The following is a 19,112-nucleotide window of genomic DNA, read 5'->3' on the forward strand; positions in this document are numbered from 1 at the left end:
GCATTAACTGATTACGAAAATCTTTCCAAGAGGGTGGGAGTTTCTCAATTAAAACTATAGCAAGGGTAATATCACAAATACTCAAACCCTCGGCAGCCATAGCAATGCAAATATTTTCATAAGCATGAATCTGATCAATAATTGGTTTATCATCTTGGACTTGAAAAGCTAACCACTTACTGACACAATAACGCTTAGTACCAGCATCATCAGTTCCATATTTCTTTTCTAATGCATCCCAAATATCCCTAGCATGATTAAACCCCATATAGATATCAAGCAAGGTATTCGACATATGATGCAGCAACATGCCCTTACATGTCCTATCATCTTTAGCAAATTTCAACTCAAAAGCATGCAATTCAGTTTCATCATCAGGTTCGACAACATCATCAAGCACATAAGCAATCTCAATTTGTTCTAAATAGAATCGCATCCTAACAGCCCAACGTTTATAATTCTTGCCATCAAGAGGTTCTAACTTAGACATATCAGGAATCATGAATTTGGAAGTCAAAGCCATAATAATCGTCTTTTAGATTGTTGCGATTAAAGCGAAAATTAGAACAAACTTATCTGATTCGATGAACTGAACGAAGAACAATTGTTGCGTCGTGGACACCCACTGTCCTAAAAGACGATTCCGCGCTACCTCCCGGTGCAGTAGAACAGAATGCGGTCGCCCTCCAGGATTAGCGCAACTCCGACGTTGTGTGCACTCACAAAGCCGGATGGAGTCAGAACGTATGCCCAAAACCGAGAGCAATTTTGTGTGAGAGTAAGAATGAATGTTGAGGGAAAGCATTGCAACAGACAAAAACGGCTGAGGGAATGAATGTTGCAACAGATTCCCGTAACAATGACTTAAGCAAAACGGTCCAGTTCCAAGTCCCAAGTCCCAAGTCCCAAGGCCCAAGTCCCAAGGCCCAAGGCCCAAGTCCCAAGGCCCAAGGCCCAAGGCCCAAGGCCCACGGCCCACGGCCCACGGCCCAAGGCCCACGGCCCACGGCCCACGGCCCACGGCCCGCGCCCGCGGCCCGCGCCCGGCCCGGCGCGCGCGCGCGTGTGTGATGTGTCCACCCATACCATTCTCACACTTTCTTAAACAAGAGTTACACTCATTCCCCAATTAATAAACAAGAGGAATATGAAGAGTTTTTCCAATGTGGGACTCTTGAATTTTCACTCACCCTTTTTTCCTTTGTGTTTCCCAATGAGAATTTCCAACAGTATAAAACTTAGATAATCAAAGAATACAAGCACACGCCTAGAAATGACAGATCCAATCCCTTTTTCACGACACAGGCTTGCACCATTTTAGAATTTAGATTCAGAAACTGCAATTATCTTGAAACTTAAAAACCCACCATCTGCAGTTGTTCTCACTTCTGAGTTCTGAGTTCTGAGTTCTGAGTTCTGAGATCCAAAATGCCCTCTAATTGCCAAAAACAAACACCCCATGATGAACGTTTTATAATTACTACTCTAAACTTGTAAATGATAATCATAGTATCATATTTATAATTTATAATTTATAATTTATAATTTATAATCTAATAAACATATCAAAAAGCTTTTAACATCATCAAATTGAGCTGAGAAATTTAGATAATCTTACCATAAAATCAAGGTAATGACAAACTTAGGTGTGCGTTCCAAAGAAATTAGCAAAACAGGATTGTTGATTTGTTGATTTGTTGACGAGACATAGATATTAGATAAGAAAGAAGGTTTTTGTTGCGAATCAATAATAAGACCACTCTTGTCAAAAAAAAATAAAAAAAATAAAAAAATAAGACCATGTGTCGAAGTTTCATACGGGAGAGACAAGTCACTCGGTCCTTTTCTCCGATAAAGTTTGATGTGGCAAAATATATCGCGTTCGAGTTGGTTCAATTCAGTTCGAGTTCGACTTATCATCCCGAACATTGACATCTGGCAAAAGTTTCAAAGAAATTCCAGCTACAAATTGACGTCAATGAAATGGTAGCCACGGAAATATATGTGGTCAAGCTTCATCTCTTTTTGCTGACTCATTTGCCCACTTTCCGCTAACTCACTTCCCCCATCTAACTTATTTGTTGAGCCTTTCATCATTCATTTCCAAATTTAGTACGGAGTAGGATATAATCACATTATTACTCCGTATCAAAATTTGGACATTATTTAATATTTTTTAAATGGAGTAATCACATTGTCTTATACCGGAGTTATTTCAAGAGTTCAAACGTACAATCATATATACTTCATCCGTTCCGAAAATATCGCACCATTTACTTTTTACATTATTTACACTACGAATTCTTTCATATTTATTCACAAATAGATATATAGTATATACGGATTTTTCATGAAACACCCCTCAATTTTCACGAAATTCACCAAATGCCCCTCAACTTTCAGAAATTCACCAAATGCCCCTCACCTTTAATATAATACCCAAACTACCCTTACTAATGACACGCCGTTAGTCCGCCGTTAGCCTACTTTTCTAATTCACCAAATGCCCCTACAATGTAACTTATTTCACCAAATACCCCTATTTTAAAATATAATTCACCAAATGCCCAAATGTAAAAATTACATTTTTAAAGTCCAACGGCTAGTTTTTGGGCATGTGTATGTCGGCCGAAAAGAAGGAACAGTCCTTGTCGGCTGGTGTTATGGGGGAGGAAATTGATGAAGCAGGTTCTCCGTGCTAATTTATTGGTGGCGTTTCTGTGATTTCTCCGGCTAACAATTGTCCATTGGTTGGGGTTGGGGTTTGGTTGGGGTTGGGTTCTCTCTCTCCATTTTTTTAAAGACAAGTGAGAGTCTTTTTATTATTAGATGTGAATACAACATTAGTTTACACCATAATTGAGCTTAGTTTGGGGAAGTTGATGTCAAAAATCCGTAGCTCTAGCGACAACCACATGTCCATAATAGGACTAGACATCGAAAGACACTAATGTCAAGATGACACCAAACACCAACTTGCTGAAAAAGTTGCCATAGTGAAGCTGTTTTTCTTCGACAATTACTTGATTATCCAGTTGTTGCGGATTAATAAACCTATTTGTTCACTGGCTTAGTTCTTCCAAAGACAAGAGCTTACCTTTGTTGCTGTTAAAATGAACAACTGTCTTAAAGCGTTGAACAGAGATTATGGGATTCAATGCAGGAATGCTTTTGATTTGCGTGAATTGGTTGTAACTGTTAAACAGGTTAAAAACAGACCAATGAAAAGTTCAAAATATTTGGATTGCAATATTTGACGAATCTATTTACACCGGGTAAAGAATTGTTTTTGTACGTGCTTAAAGGTCCTGCAGCACCTCTAGGAAGTTGGGGTGCTACTATGTTGTCTTTACAACAAATTGAAGCAGCTACTCGTGATGCTTACTTGTGTTGCCTTGTTGCGTATTTCTCTTGTTAATTACTCCATATTTGGGAACTAAACTGCTTCCTCATGAAATTGTAATCAATCTAGCATTTCTGCTGCTAATATTTTCAGATGTGTCAGAAATAAAGTGTACTAAAAATATCAGCAACAGATTAAGCATATTCAACACACAAAAAAACATCATTTATCAAACTAGATTAAGCATATTCACCATTCAAAAACATCATAATGATCATATTCACCATTCAAAAATAACTTCATATAGTGACAGATATACTGAAACAATATGTAGTATTGATCAAAAACATCATATTTAAGCATATTCGCCATTGTTGCTTGGATCACACTTGTAGTATACCCTTTGTGGAATGAGTGTTGTATCGGAGCTACGAATGACAAATTTCCTCCCACGATAACAGATTTTATTTGGGACTCTAACATATGTGGACTCATTATGTGTGGATGATGATTTTGAATGATAACTCATGACACAAAATGAGATGAAACTACAACAAAACAATTTGGTGACTAAATAAACACTCAGAACAGGGTTATTTATACTAAAACAATAAGCTACGGCTATTTTTCAATCCAAAAAACTAGTCGTTGGGCTTTAAAAAGGTAATTTTTACATTTGGGCATTTGGTGAATTATATTTTAAAATAGGGGTATTTGGTGAAATAAGTTACATTGTAGGGGCATTTGGTGAATTAGAAAAGTAGGCTAACGGCAGACTAACGGCGGACTAACGGCGCGTCATTAGTAAGGGTAGTTTGGGTATTATATTAAAGGTGAGGGGCATTTGGTGAATTTCTGAAAGTTGAGGGGCATTTGGTGAATTTCGTGAAAATTGAGGGGTATTTCATGAAAAATCCGTAGTATATAATATCCGAAAATCATCATCCATAGTTCTTCATGATTGTCGTGAACATGATCATAGTTACCTAAGGTCTGAGGATTTTTATCATAAGGTCTAACTATTGATAAGCATGTATTAGTATAGTAATTTAAATTACAACTTTTTTTTTTTAATGTAAATTAGAACTTGAAAGAACTTATAAAAGTTTCATTATGCTTATATACATGAGCTTGATAATGCCGTGAACTACTATGTATGGTTGATTAAGCTAATGTTGTGTATTCATGTTTACTATGACGTTGATGTTGGATTGTTGGGTGAATAAGTGTAGCATTATATCTTTTATTCCTGTTATTGTTAAATGATGAATTATAACAATTAGGAATTTAATAGGTTAAAGCTCTTATATTTTGGTGTAATAATTATTACTATGGTAATGAAAAAAATCTGGAATACTAATTTGGAGGAGAAGGTTGCTGCAGTGAGCTATTGGTTTCTAATGAGCCAATCTTTTCTAATTAAAAGTTATAATTATTTGGGTTTAATTAAACAAGGTAAATAAGAAAAAAGGGTTGTATTAGTATCGATGCATTAACGGTATAAATCAATATTTTTTTATGAGTATATTTTCTATCTTTTAAGTAAATCAATAGTTAAGGGGTGTATCTAAATTGTCGACGTAGTTGTGTTTTAGGGAGAATAATATTGTCTTTAACACCACCTCGTCAAGGGTTGTGTAGGGTGTATATTGTAAGGTCACATAATAATTAGCCTTGTGCTCGAACCCAGACAATGTATATTACACCGAATTAAAATTTTAAGCTTGAAAACCTTTTTAAGAAATATTTTGAAGATAAGATTCTTGCAATGATTTTGGTGAATAAAATTAGGCTATTAATCCTATTTTGGAAATGTAATGAGTGTAAGCCCGTTAGGCATCTCTGCAGTTTAATTTTGAGTATAAGACCGTTTGGCATCTCTGCAATTTAATTTTGAGTGTAAGACCGTTTGGCATCTATGCAGTTTGTATTGATTTATAAGAAGTTTTATAAGCGTTTTTCCTATTTTTGAGTGTAAGACAACCATTAAACGTCATGATTTGATGGTTGGAACAATGCCAACTACTTGGATCGTGATTCGAGTAGTAATTACCTAGGTTAATTGTCGTCGTCCGATGTTAGTGTAAGGCTCGTATTCATCTAACCGGATAGTGTAATTCTCGTATGCATCTATCCATTTATCGGGAGTTTGGCCATTCTTAGATGCGGGCAGTAGGGGTCGCTCCCCGTAGACTGTTCGTTGATTTCGATCAGACAAACCTTTGGAGACGAACCGTGGCCAGCCGGCGTTCATCTTCTTCCTCACATTTTGCTTCGAAAGTTAACCTGTTGTTGAAAGTAATCTGTTGAAAGAAATCTACTTTAAAGGATTTTGAAGTTCTTAAATTACTTTTACAGTTTTATATAAATTTTATACTGTGAATCTCTCATCTGTTGAATAATTGTGTTACCATGAAGTGTCATATAAGCTATGTTAATACGTGTCTGTAATCGTGTCTTGTATGCAGGAATACTCTGGTTGATTCTATGCTTATTCTATGTTTTATTATGTGATTCTACTGCTTTGGGAGAACTGCTGCAGGTTACTCCCCACTAATTGTGGAAATTTAAATGTCTCTTGCAGGTGAATATTAGTTTTCCTGCTAAGTTCCGGAATAAGAGAGAGAGAGTGTCATAGAATTAGTTGTTTTTAAGTTGATCATTTTATTTCAACATTATTTGGGATTTTTTGGATTTTGTGAGGTTGTTACGCCTCCTTTACAATTGTTTTTTTTATTTTTGGGATTTTTTTAGGTTATTATTTTATTTCAGTATTTCCTTTTACAATTCTGTTTAGTTTTAGTGAACTTTAGAGTAACACTAGTATAGTACCCGTGTGATGCACGATTTATAATCTAAATATAAATTTGTATGAAATCTGATAGACAATTATCATCAAAATAGAGTTTATAGATATTTTCCAAATAAAAAATAATAATGATGGATAAATTTGTTATTGCTCATTCGAACAATTTTAAAAAAATAAGGGTGCATAGATAAAATAATTTACATTGTCATTCACCACTTGTGTTAAGCATAAAGTTATCTCACCCGCCCTTCACTTCGATAGTAATACCCACTTAATACTCGCATAGTCGTCTCGTCAACCTCATGACCCGATCACTTAACACCTATCTATACCATTTACTTTATTGAGTTAGATACGACTTTGAGACGGGGAGGGCCTACACACCCGCACCCGCCTACAATTCTCATCTTCATTCCCTCCATCTACTATAGAGACGATACCAACCCCTCCCGACCCCCTTGTCGAGAGGTACAAAATAAAATGCATCCTCTCTTCATCACCTCGATCCCTTCCCGTGATCCACATCCACCCCTAGACTCGACTTTTTTTGTTTTTTTGGTAAGTAGGGGTGACAATGGAACGGGTTTGGATCGGGTGAGGCTCAATCCGCATCCATCCATGACATTTCATCCGTCATCCAACCCATCCATCATCCGTAAAATTCTTGAATCGGACCACCATCGCCACCAGACGTGTTGGCCTCTTCTTGAAATGTGACAGCCTTTCGCTTCTGCTTAATTGGTGGATTCACTAGTTCATCATCTTGTTGCTGAACCACTGTCCGTTTCTTAGTTGCTACTCTTTTATTTTTCAGTAAAAGTTGTTTCAGTGGCTGCTCATTATTTACACAGTACTTTAACAGAAATCAGTGTTCATAATAAATATTCCAAAACACCACTCTACTACATATAGTGACCATCACTGATAGTATAGTAACCCTTAAAATTATACTAATTACAATTACCTCAATTATACACATTAATACTTAAAACGATAGCATAGTGACCTTTAAATTGTAAATGTGGACAATAAATACCTCTTATCAGACCAAGAACCACAAAAATCAACAATAAAATGTATAGAAACCGTAATTCTGAAAATTAGTAAAATTAAACCCTAAATCATGGCCACAAAACTTCAAATTATTAATGTTTACACGACTAGCTATTATCAAACCAATAAACAAGAAAAATCAGCACAACATGCTTAGAAACCCTAATTTTGAAAATTAGGGAAGCAAACCCTAATTCGTGAACGAATAACTACATATCAAGCAAAAACGTGAAAAACCTCTAGTAGAATCACATAACAACATCAATGCGAGAAAATATGAACACATAAATACATGAAGCAACAAAAAACATGCGCGTAAGTTGAGGTAAAATTGGCGAACGAAAGTTAAAGGAATTACAAAAACAGTGGAAGAAGAAAACAAACCTGAACCTGCGATTCGATTAGGTGAATTACGGAGGCCTCTTCGACTGCCGGCTGAAGTACCTCCCCTGGTTCTTGGCGACATTGATAATGGAGGAGAGAGAAATTGAAGTTTGAAACTGAGAAGAGAAATTGAAAAAAGGGATCGATAGATAAGGTGAAGAATTGCAGAAGATCGAGAGAAGAAGAAGATGGAGAGGAGGAGACAGAAAATCGTGAATGAGGAGAGGGAAAATACTAGACGAGTGAATGAATGGGAAGAGGAAGCAACCGCAAAATTAAAATGGGCTTCCTTCATTCACACGTGTGCATGAAAATAGTAAGAGGATCACCTTTCTCTTTTGGGTTTGGGCATAATCTAATATATATATATATATATATATAAAGGGGAGTTTTTTGGAGAGCATTTAGAGCGTCCACGTAGGATTTCCACGTCATCATATACTTAAATTATTAATTAATTAATTAATTAAATAATATTAGAGTCTTACAAGGATTGACCACTTAACATAATAAAGATAGATTCCAACTAAAATTTATCCTATTTCTCTTCTACCTTTTTTTATATATATACATATAAACTTTTTTGAGGATCCACAAAAACTAAAAAACTCACGTATAACACAAAAAATCTACGTAGATTTTTTTTTGTACACATTTGTTTATGCTCCATCGGCTTAAGAACTTGCAATTCGTTTATGTTTGTTCATTTAATACTATTTCGTATGCCTATTGGATATTGATATATTTGTATTTAAGTTTTTGTTGTGCTTGATTTCATCTTGCTTAAGTAACTCATGTACATCAATTCTTTGCTATGTTTCAGCGCAAAAATCGATGGTGGATAATTACACATATAGGTTGCACACAAGAAAAAGTGAAGCACAAACTTTAGTTCAAGGAGGGTGATTGATCCAACAAATTATGGAGTAGTAGTTATTGATAATAAATGGTAATTGTAATTTCAATTACCTCAATAATGATTCCATTCACTTTTTATTCTCCTCTCTTTTTTTGTACATTAGAACTTAATCTCTTTATCTATTATTATTTGATTTTTCGTTGCCAAGCTAATTGTAATACTTCTTTCAAACCTTGACTAAGTTTTGAGAATTTGTTGTTTACCGCATGTTTTAGCATTTTTGTTAATTATGGAGGTTACTTATATTATTTTGTTAAAATGACTTTACCTTTAGTACCATAGGGATTTCAATTGGAATTTTTAATGAGCTCATTGGTTTTAGTCGAATGATTCATAATTACTCTTCCTGGTCTACTTTTCTTTATAAATAAGCGGTATAAAAAAAATGATAAATTTTTTACTTAATGTATGCCTAAAAACAACCTGGACTACCAAAAAGCGTCAGTTAGCAATACATATTTATTGAGTACTAAAAAAAAGTCATTAATTTGACTTTATATTCAATTGGTTATGCCCAGATTATAATATTTAGGATAAACTAAAAAATTGTCAATTGATGACTATACATTTTTCCCTTAATGAGTGTCTAATATAATATATATATTTCACGTATTAAAATTTACCATTGCATAGTTTTTTTGGGTATTGATACTGAAATCCTTTTAGTGTATTACCTAAGATTACTCTATTATTTTAGATATTTTTTTCTAACCTGCAAACTGTCTGAGGTCAAACCAAACCAACATAAGTAATACTGACCTGAGAAAAAGACTTTGGGTATTAGTTATAGATTGGTATTTTACCATTAATTGGATATTGTCGAAGATACGTTTTATAGATCGTCTTTACAATTTAAGTAACAGGATTTTTAACTTGATGTAGTATGCATTTATAATAATCCCTTTTAAATTAATAGTACCCATTAAAATTTAGAAACCATTTCAATTATGAGTTATCCGGTCTGTACAAGAATAAAAAAGATAAATAAGTTAAATAAGTACTAAGTAAAAGATAATAAGAGAAAAAGATACAATTATCCCCTTTTAACAAATAAGATAGAATTACAAATAGTGAGTTTTCTCAAATGCAAAATACCATAGGGAGTGGATAGAATAGTCAAAAAAGAAAAATAGATAGAACAACGTACGCATAGTAATGATAATTCTATACAATTCTTCATTCTAATACAATTACATAGATATGCATATTCGTAATAGAGTTTATGTGATCATTCTATACAATTCTTCGTTCTATACAATTACATACGTATGCATATTCTTATGAGTGTACGTTACTTTTGTCTAATGAACTGAATATTTTAAAATTTCAAATTTAAAAGTATAAACAAAAAGAAGATCAAGACAAGTAAGAAAGCTATAATCAACCCTCCGGCTAATTAAAAATTAGTATAATATAATTAAAAAACGAGAGATTGATCCATAATAAACTTAAACCCCAAAGAAAAGGGTGCCATGATAGAATTTTAGATAAATAATCTTTTTGGGTGCAACCACGAAACAAATTTGTAATAGAATTTTATTTACATAAAACCCAAAAAGGGTGTCATGATAGAATTTAGATTAAAAAAAATCTTCTTTATATTATGGATATAATTTATAAGACACCTATCTATATACGATGATATAATAAGACAAATATGTATTTTTCATTACGAACCCGTGCATCGCACGGGCTTCAATACTAGTAAATCAATAATAATAGGTGGATCAGGTTCATTTAACAAAAATGCTAGTTTCTTTGTGGTAGAATAGTTGCTGACATTTTGTAGGTCAAAATAGGCTTTGTATCCTATTATGAGGACATGGGATCAACATATCTAACAATTCTTCATTGTACAAAATCCATATCATTCGACTTTTCCTTTCTTTTGTATTACAAAAAAATGTTTAATTTTACATTCGTATAAAAATAAAAGAATAGATACAAGGAAGAAACGAATACACAACCTCTATCCGACGTCGCTAACCCAGCAACATACTAACCTCTATCCTTCGGATAGCAAAGAATAATGATTTTCTAAAGAAGAAAAATAAAACCTACTTGTATATGGGACTTTTTACAAAAACCTAAAATGAGGAGCTTTCTTCTTAATTAATCATCTCGGTCGATCATTAATTAATAGGTTCATTTCAATCCCACGTTCCCAATCTGAAAACGTACCGAATTTTTCAGCTTCCCTTGCGATCTGGATGTCTCCGGGGCTAAAGCGTTGGCTGAAAACTTTAACAACAAAACGAGGAATTATGCCAACAACCGGGACAATAAGCAGGCAAAACCAGGATGACCACTTGCCCATCGCATAGAACATAGCCCTGTGAAAAAACAAAAGGGTGCCTGAGTTTCAGTGCATATTTTGACACTAGTATTAGCAAATGTTTACTATCTGCTACTGTAGGCCTCATAAAGTTGTTCTGTAACACTTGACTCAGACTACAAAGAGGAGAAAGCATTGTTTTATATCCAAGATATGCATATAGATAATATAGTAGCATATCGCGCCCCATAACTCCTAAAAGTACCTGGGAAAGCTCCTACAGAGGATATGAAGCATGCTGTCTGTGACTACACAGTTTTCTAGCAAAAAAATAGAGAGTTTACTAGAGCCATTTTGATATATTCCATAAACTATAATGAACGTCATGATAACATTCACAAAACTTGGCTATTATTGTGATATAAAGTAAATATACAGGATAGATTTTACGAAACCTGGCTGTTATTGTAGATTAGTGATACACAAGATCTATTCATGATAACAAAGATGCTATGAAGCCTCTACTTCCTCATAGTTTGGGTGAAAAAGGAAAATCAAAATCGGTGAAGCAACAAGAATGCAAGCAATATTAAGAATAAAGAAATTACCAGTAACCAGGCAAGACAGGAATGGCATCAATGACAAGAACACAGATGAAAGTTGCAACAATAGAACCCCATATGGCAGCATGCATGATCCAGTTCCACCTTACTACATCCATTGCCAAGTGCAAGTTGACTATAATTACAACTGCGATTGTCCAGATGTCACCGAGGCTAGACGAATCAATGTCAGTCTTCCAATACGCAAAGAGAGGGAGAAAGCAGACAGCTCCACTTTGCCACAAAGTGTCAGCCATTGTCAGCCAAAAAAGCCTTGAGTTATAGCACTTTTCCTTCTGTCCATGTTCATAGAGTCTAGGGAACTTTAGAAGGGTTCTTCGTCCCAAGTCCTTGTCAAGAATTGCAACTACAACGGTAGGCACAGCACTATAAACAACAGAATACAAGACACTGCTCCATTCAGTAATTGCAGTAGTCAAAGTAAACCCAGTAAAGATTGTGTACCTGTACAGGAATGCACATGAACTAAATTATAAGTTCATACACCACTATCCACTTCAACCACAGAATTATACTTAATAATAAAACTTACCAGAACATAATAAGGACAAATATTGCATTTCTATAGAAGTTATATAATATCATGTAAGCCATTCTCTGATAATTCCAATGCCCATGAACCAACAATAGTGTAACCAAAAATCGAAATTGTCCCATCGAAAAATCAGAAGCCATGACAGCTTGTCGACCTTCTTGTCCACTTATCCCTACTCCAACGTCAGCCATTTGAATCATCGACACGTCATTGGCCCCTGAAGTGATTTCAACAAGAGCCCAGGATAAGAAACAGTAACAAAGCATATACTACTTTCCCCTTGTAACTGTAATCGTATGCTTTCAGTAGATACAAACAGTATAAAAGGAGAAGAAAGGAAAGGGGGAAGAAAATATTTTAAGTTTCTCTGTACCATCTCCAATTCCAAGGGTCATGTCATCAGTTCTCTGCTTTACAAGGGCAACGATTCCTGCCTTTTGCAGTGGGGCCACCCGGCAACACAACACGACATCACATCTACTGGCTAACAAGAAAAGCTGCAGCGGATGAAAACAACAAATAATCAGAAGATATTCGCTTTTCTGACAATCATGGAGCCATATATCATATTCGCATGTTTGTTAATGTTAGACAATAAACATATAGAAAAGCAAGAATTGTCCTTATCTTACCTCCTCCTCAAGTTCCGAGTCCAGAATATAAACAAGGCTGCTACCGTCAATAATTAGGGCAAGTTGAGTTGGTTCAGAAGTCCCTTCATTATCATCCACAACCCCAGAGGCTGTTGACATATTCTTTGACATATCCAGTGCCTCATGCAAACTCCGCCTACATGACTCCTTGGAGTTTTTATTAATAATAACTTGTTTCATTCTTCCTGTGAGAAGCTTTGAAGAATAACCAATTGATATTGCTGTTTCTTGCTTGTCACCAGTCAATACCCAGACTTTAATCCCTGCATTTCTCAAAGATTCTATTGCTTCTGGCACACCTGGCTGTAGTCTATCTTCGATTGCAGATGCACCTAGTATCTTCAAGTCTTTTTCTATGTTGCTAGCAACCTTACGAAGTTGAGCAGCCCTTCCCATTATAGCAGTGCTTGCAGCCTCATAAGATGACTGCCACCGCTGAAATTCTAGATTGTCAAGCTCCCTCATCCCAACCACAAGTGTTCTTAAACCCACTGTGGAGTAAGAATGAAGATGGGCTTCTGTTGCTTGCAATACATCCGTATTCAAGGATTTATCAATGACACTAAACATAGTAGTATCAGCACCTTTTACAAAGACTTTAACAGTGCTATCAGGACAACCCAGTATAACAGACATCCTTTTCCGATCACTATCAAATTCGTGAAGACCCAAAACATTATACCTGCTCAGAAGCAAGCAAAAGTTCAGTGTAAAATACTAGGGACGAATCTTAAAATCATAATTATACTGCTAATCATGGATTGGGACAGTGCCATTTTTCTCTAATAGCACGATGTCATTTGTTCATATCTGAGCCTGAAAAATTAATTACAAAGTAGTCCAAGAGGTAAAAAACTAACAAAGTAAATAGGGTAAAGTACATAAGAACCACCAGTAATAACGCACGCTGATGAGAACAAAACGCATTTTCAACCTTCTTGTGAGCTACGACAGCATCAAACTCCTTAACATTGACAGAGGGAAAGAGATATACTCAACTGTATTCCGACATTCTAACATTAACTACAGAAGAATATAGATAAGTAGACAACTATGAATCTATACATGGAAGCATGACGTAGCAGCATCAAATTAGCACAAAAGATAAGGGAATAGAAGGGTCTGAAATCACCTTTGTCTCTCTCCTTGTACATCAATAACAATATGGCCGGAGGTTCTTTCTACAAGCATAAAGCCATATGCAGCAGCTGCAAAAACCAAAGCCTGCTCATCAGGAGACTCCCCCTGGTAATCTATTGTTTTCACGGTGGAATCAGATGAATTTGTCACAATAGGCACGATTGTATTGCAGGCTGCTAGTGCAAGGAAGAAATCATAAACACATCTTCCTACATCAGTGTCATTTCCACTCTTTACCACCCTTTGAAGAGTGGGATCAACCTTCACCCTCACCTTTGGTGCCAGGACCTGCCCATCCACTAAAATTTCCACAGAACAAAAAAGAGTGGTCAAAAACAGAAATTCAGTTTGTTTTACGCCAGACAATAAAGAAAGCCATTTAAGACTGTTATTAGAGATTACCTTCAATAAAGTACGCGTTCTGTTCATCTGGTTCATCAACTGTAGAAATACTGTAATCCGTCCCCCATATGCTGGCACATTTAAATTCCATCTTGTTTTCAGTAAGTGTCCCAGTTTTATCGGAGAAGACATACTTTATTTGGCCCAAGTCCTCATTTATATTCAAGGCCCTGCACTGGAATGCTTTATTTGAGACACTATCATACATGGCGGCATCTCGATTCATGAAATAAGCCTGACCAACCCGCACAAGCTCCATGGATATATAGAGTGAAATAGGAATCATAATCTGGAAAACAATAACAGCCATGAGGAACGTAAATAATATTTCCAGGCCTATGCCATAGTAGTTATAGTCTCTTGGAGGACCCCTATTGTAGTCCTTTTTCCTATAAAATGGCGTTTCATTCACTTCATCCATGTGACGCCTCAGCCAAATTCCGAAAAAGGTGGACACTATGGTGCATAGAGCAATAAGGAATAGAGAAAGCAAAATGATCTCGTGATTCATTTGCGTCTCAAGACGACTTCTTTTAGATGGGGCTCCTGCATTATTAAGCATAGCTTTAGTTTCACGCCCAGCATATACCACCACCCCAATAGCCCAATCAGTGTTCTTGAGCTCACAACCTCGGAGAATTATATTAGAAGGCCCTAGCGACATCCTCTTCCCATCAACCTCCATGGTTCCCTGGAATCCATACACATTTCTATTGGGCTTGTCACACTTGATTAAACCACCAATCTTCTCCTTTTCATGGTTCTTTGAATGGGTTTCCTGTTTGGCATACCGTGTTTTTAAATTTGACTCCCCATCCAGATTTATGGTCTGCACATAAGCAACCCCAGTTGGATCACTAGTTGACAGCAGCACTATGTCACATGGAAGAGTTTCATTTGAAGAAATCTTTATCACCTCACCGACTTGAATAAGCTTCCACTTCTTATGCTCAAATTTACCATTGACCAATATTGGCGCAAGCCGATTGTTCTCAACTTTGTCTGACCGGTGCCTCCTAAAATCCTCAAATGCATCCTTTATAGCTGAAACTATCAATACAAAAGCTAAAGGCAATACAGACGCACCCCGGCCAAAAACTGCAAGTTGGGGCAACTGGTTGAGGACAGCTATAATAAGGAAGTATACATAGGCTACCCGGTGAAATTGCTCAAAGAGATTCCGAGGCAAGAAGGTGATAAAAGAATACTTTGAAGTGCGTATAGAATTCCCGGAAAATTCAAACCTCTCATTTGTCTTCTCTGGATCATTTATATAGATAAACCTTGCATCTTCCTCATTTATCTCCTTCTGAGAAAGACCCAAGCCTTCAGAATCAGCTGCTCTTGATCCATATCTTACTGGCTTTGGGTCAGAATCACCATAATTCATCTCCCTCACAGAATTTCCAGCCGACCTCCAGTGGTACGACTGAATGCTTCCCCGAGATGAGGAGTGCATGAGACCATCATTCCTGGCTGAATGTTCAACAGCAAAATTTGAGTCTGTCTCAAAAACAGATTCACCAGCTCCACGAGAAACAGACTGATAAGATGATACACTCCTTCTAGACGAAGAAAGTAAAAATGGATCATTCTTTACAATATTTTCAGCTAGTTGGGTGGAGTCCCTCAGTGAGGGAGATCTCAACCTACTCCCCCTAGAAGCCGAATACAAAACCGAGTCACTCTTGGACGAATTCTCAACAGGTTTACTAAAATCCATCCCACGAACAGACTGAGACCTCTCAGGAACGCTAAGATCAACAACGGCTGCGGGCACCGACACGATTTCACCGGGATTCGATATTTTCGGTGATGGGATCAAAAGTGGTCGATTCGAGCTCATGATCTAAACATAATAATACCCTTATACTGTAAATAGTCAACTATACTCGAATTCATCAACTACCCAGATGCTAATTCCTCACAAAAAACGCTATAAATCCAACAATCCACCCTCTACATCAACAAATTAGGGCAATTCAACAACTTTACACCTTCCTTCAATCAACGTTGGTATAACAATACAAAAAGTATGCTAAAAATCAAGTTCTAGCACATTAATAAGACTTCAAACTTTGTACAAAATGCTAATAAATTATACAATCGATTGCAACAAAAGCATGTACTAACCTCAAATTACAGCTGTTTAGCTGAGCTTATGATGGGCTTTGGGAGAAAGAACTTACTTGCGTAGAGAGAGAAAGGAGGAGAGAGAAATTGAGACAAAACCCAATGCAGAGCTGAATTGCCCTCTTATGAAGCAATTTCCGCCATGTATGAGAAAATTCAGAGGTCAATGGCATTTTTAGAGAGAGAAGATGTAGAGAGATAAAGAAAAATAAAGTCGTAATGGGTGGCGACAACAGCTAAAAAAACAAGCCCTCGATCAAAAATTAAAACCCCATTTGAAAAATACTAATTTCCCACAAGAAAAATCCAAGAGTTGTTAGCCAAAAATCTAGAGAGAGAAAGTATAGAGAGAAGGAGGAGAAGTTGAAGTTCCAAGCTATTTCTAGAAGAACAAGAAAACTAAAAGAAAAAGAGGGGTGCTTGAATTTGACTGGATGTTTTTTCCATTCAATACTCCGTAATAATTATTCCGTATGATGAAGAATTGAAGAAGAAGAATCTGAATAATTAATAATCTGTTTAAAACTATTAATTTTTGAATAATTCGGTATATTTTTCTTCAGAAGTTCAAAATTGGAAAACGAAGGTAGCTTTCCTCTTCTTGTTAAATTACATTGATGATTGATTTGATGGGGGTCGTAGACTTGTAGAGTTGTAGCCCTTGTTGGTGAACAGCAGTAGGGGTGGGTGTAAGTTAAAGGGGCCAATTCACCAAATTAGTAAAAGCACTATTGCGACAATTTGGTAAATTTAAATGAAATCGACAATAATTTGTTAAATTTAAATAAATCAGTTGATAATTTGGTACTCCCTCCGTCCCGGAATACTCGACCCGGTTTGACCGACATAGAGTTTAAGGGACTTGAATTGACTTATTTAATTTAATAGGTAGTAGTTGATAGTGGGGTATTATTTTAATGTAGTTAGTGGGAAATGTGTAAAGGGGTGGGGTTGGGGGAGAGTAGGGGTTGGATTTTTAATTATTTTTTGTATGGAGTAGGGGGTAGGTGGGTTAATAGGGGTGGAGTGAGAAATAATATAATATTGTTAGAATATTTCCATTTTTAGAAACAGGTCAAGTATTAAGGGACGGCCCGATAAGGAAAACAGGTCAAGTATTCCGGGACGGAGGGAGTAAATCTAATCTAATCTAATCTAATATATATATAGATTTACACTCAAATGAGAAGGGAGCTTAAAATGAGAAGAATGAGAAGTAATCTCGTGCGTACATCTCGACCAGATCTAACCGCTCCAAACCTCTAACTACCCTATTTTAGTAATGGCAAAATGGTAAATATTGTAAAGATATGATATTTTCTTATCGTGACTTCCGAAAAAACTTACTTCGTTTTCTCTCTCCTCGTGAAGCATACCTCCATGGCTCCATTGCGGCTCCTCCTCCTTTATTCTCTTTCCTCGTCCTCTTGTGCGCCTAACCACTCGCTACACCGGTACCGTCTCCCACTTGCTGCAACCACCGCGTCGCCACCATTTCCACGTTGCTATCATCTGCGTGTCTTCTCCTCTATTGCAATTGGTGAGTGCTTCTTTGCTGATTTATGTAAATTGTAGGGTTATATTTTGAGTGTTATTGCAATTTTGTTGAGATTTAATGTTCATTTCACGATTTATTGTTGTTTGTTCAATTGTTCTTTCTCTCTTTAATTGTTTTCTTCAAATTGTAGATAATGAATCAACTTAGGTCGAATTGCATTTAATTTTCGGTCGAATTCTGGTGCAATTGAGAAGGTGTTGTGATTGATTTCCGTAGTATGTTTGAATAATTATGGTTAACTCGAATTTGATAGTATATTCAAAGTTGTTTTAGGTGTTTATGATTTTGAAGATTTATGTTTTGCTCATTCTGGTCAATTTTTGCTCATTCCGAATCAAGTTGTGTTTGTTGGGGTTTTCCTGTGATTTATGTTGTTGACTAAAATGTTGTCTAGTTTAACTGATAACTAGTTTTGAAGCCCGTGCGATGCACATGTTTCGTTTTTATTTTATTTTTATAATAACTATTTTTACTTATATTATTAGGTTGCGTTTTGGTGAATACATGGATTCCGTTAGCATCATTTTATTTTTTATGTTAACCCCAAATCAATGTATAATGTATATACATAATTTCACAAAATTTATGATATGAAATAAGAAACCAAAAATCTGTAGCTCACGTCCATCATTTTTCATAAGAAGCACATACCCCTCTATTTGACTCATGTCCACTCGTGTCCAAGGCCTAAGCTTTCCCTATATTGTTGCTTTAGACTTGTAGCTTTTACTTTCAATTTTAAAAACAAAACCCATGTGGCAATTTGACATTTATCATTCTAAACCCTCAACACTTATCCTTATCACTTTCACCAATCACCATTGTTACTCATAAATTCCAACTCTAACAACAGATAAAAATCTTCAATTAAAATTAGGCAATTAATTGCAATAACCATCTTCTTTCTTGCTATAGAGTGTAGAATATAAACCTTGGAATTGGCCTTTTACTTTTCGCAAAGGATGGTATAAAAGCCTTTTAATCCTTGAATGATGCATTTTTTACAACCCTGGCATGAGATATAATACCAGCTATTTTAACCCATGATTTTAGTAACTTTCGCCTTACAGTAGAAGATTAAATCATATAAATATTCACAAATAATAGAGTTAAGTTAGATTGGGTTTAATGTATAAATGTGACTACGACATGAACAATTCTGTATTTCTATAGGAAAAAAAGTTTAATGTAAAAAATATTAAATACCTTTTCAACAGTTTTCTGGATATGATCAATGAGAGTTGAGATATCATCGTTTTAGAGATGATTTCTTTAGTACGTTGTA

At 35.8% G+C, this 19,112-nt stretch overlaps 1 protein-coding gene across 1 annotated transcript; it reads right to left on the bottom strand.

Annotated features, from left to right (window-relative positions):
* Positions 1–10,375: 10,375 nt before the first annotated feature.
* Positions 10,376–16,874, bottom strand: LOC110799789 (phospholipid-transporting ATPase 1). The gene is made up of 7 exons (XM_022005060.2): positions 14,137–16,874; positions 13,727–14,033; positions 12,574–13,276; positions 12,315–12,438; positions 11,939–12,158; positions 11,392–11,850; positions 10,376–10,841 (listed from the first exon to the last, which is right to left on the bottom strand). The coding sequence occupies exons 1-7, from the start codon at positions 15,980–15,982 to the stop codon at positions 10,625–10,627; spliced, it is 3,876 nt and encodes a 1,291-aa protein (XP_021860752.1). The 5' UTR covers positions 15,983–16,874; the 3' UTR covers positions 10,376–10,624.
* Positions 16,875–19,112: the final 2,238 nt, after the last annotated feature.

Source organism: Spinacia oleracea, chromosome 4 (genome assembly GCF_020520425.1).
Source record: "Spinacia oleracea cultivar Varoflay chromosome 4, BTI_SOV_V1, whole genome shotgun sequence".
NCBI classification, from domain to species: Eukaryota; Viridiplantae; Streptophyta; class Magnoliopsida; order Caryophyllales; family Amaranthaceae; genus Spinacia; species Spinacia oleracea.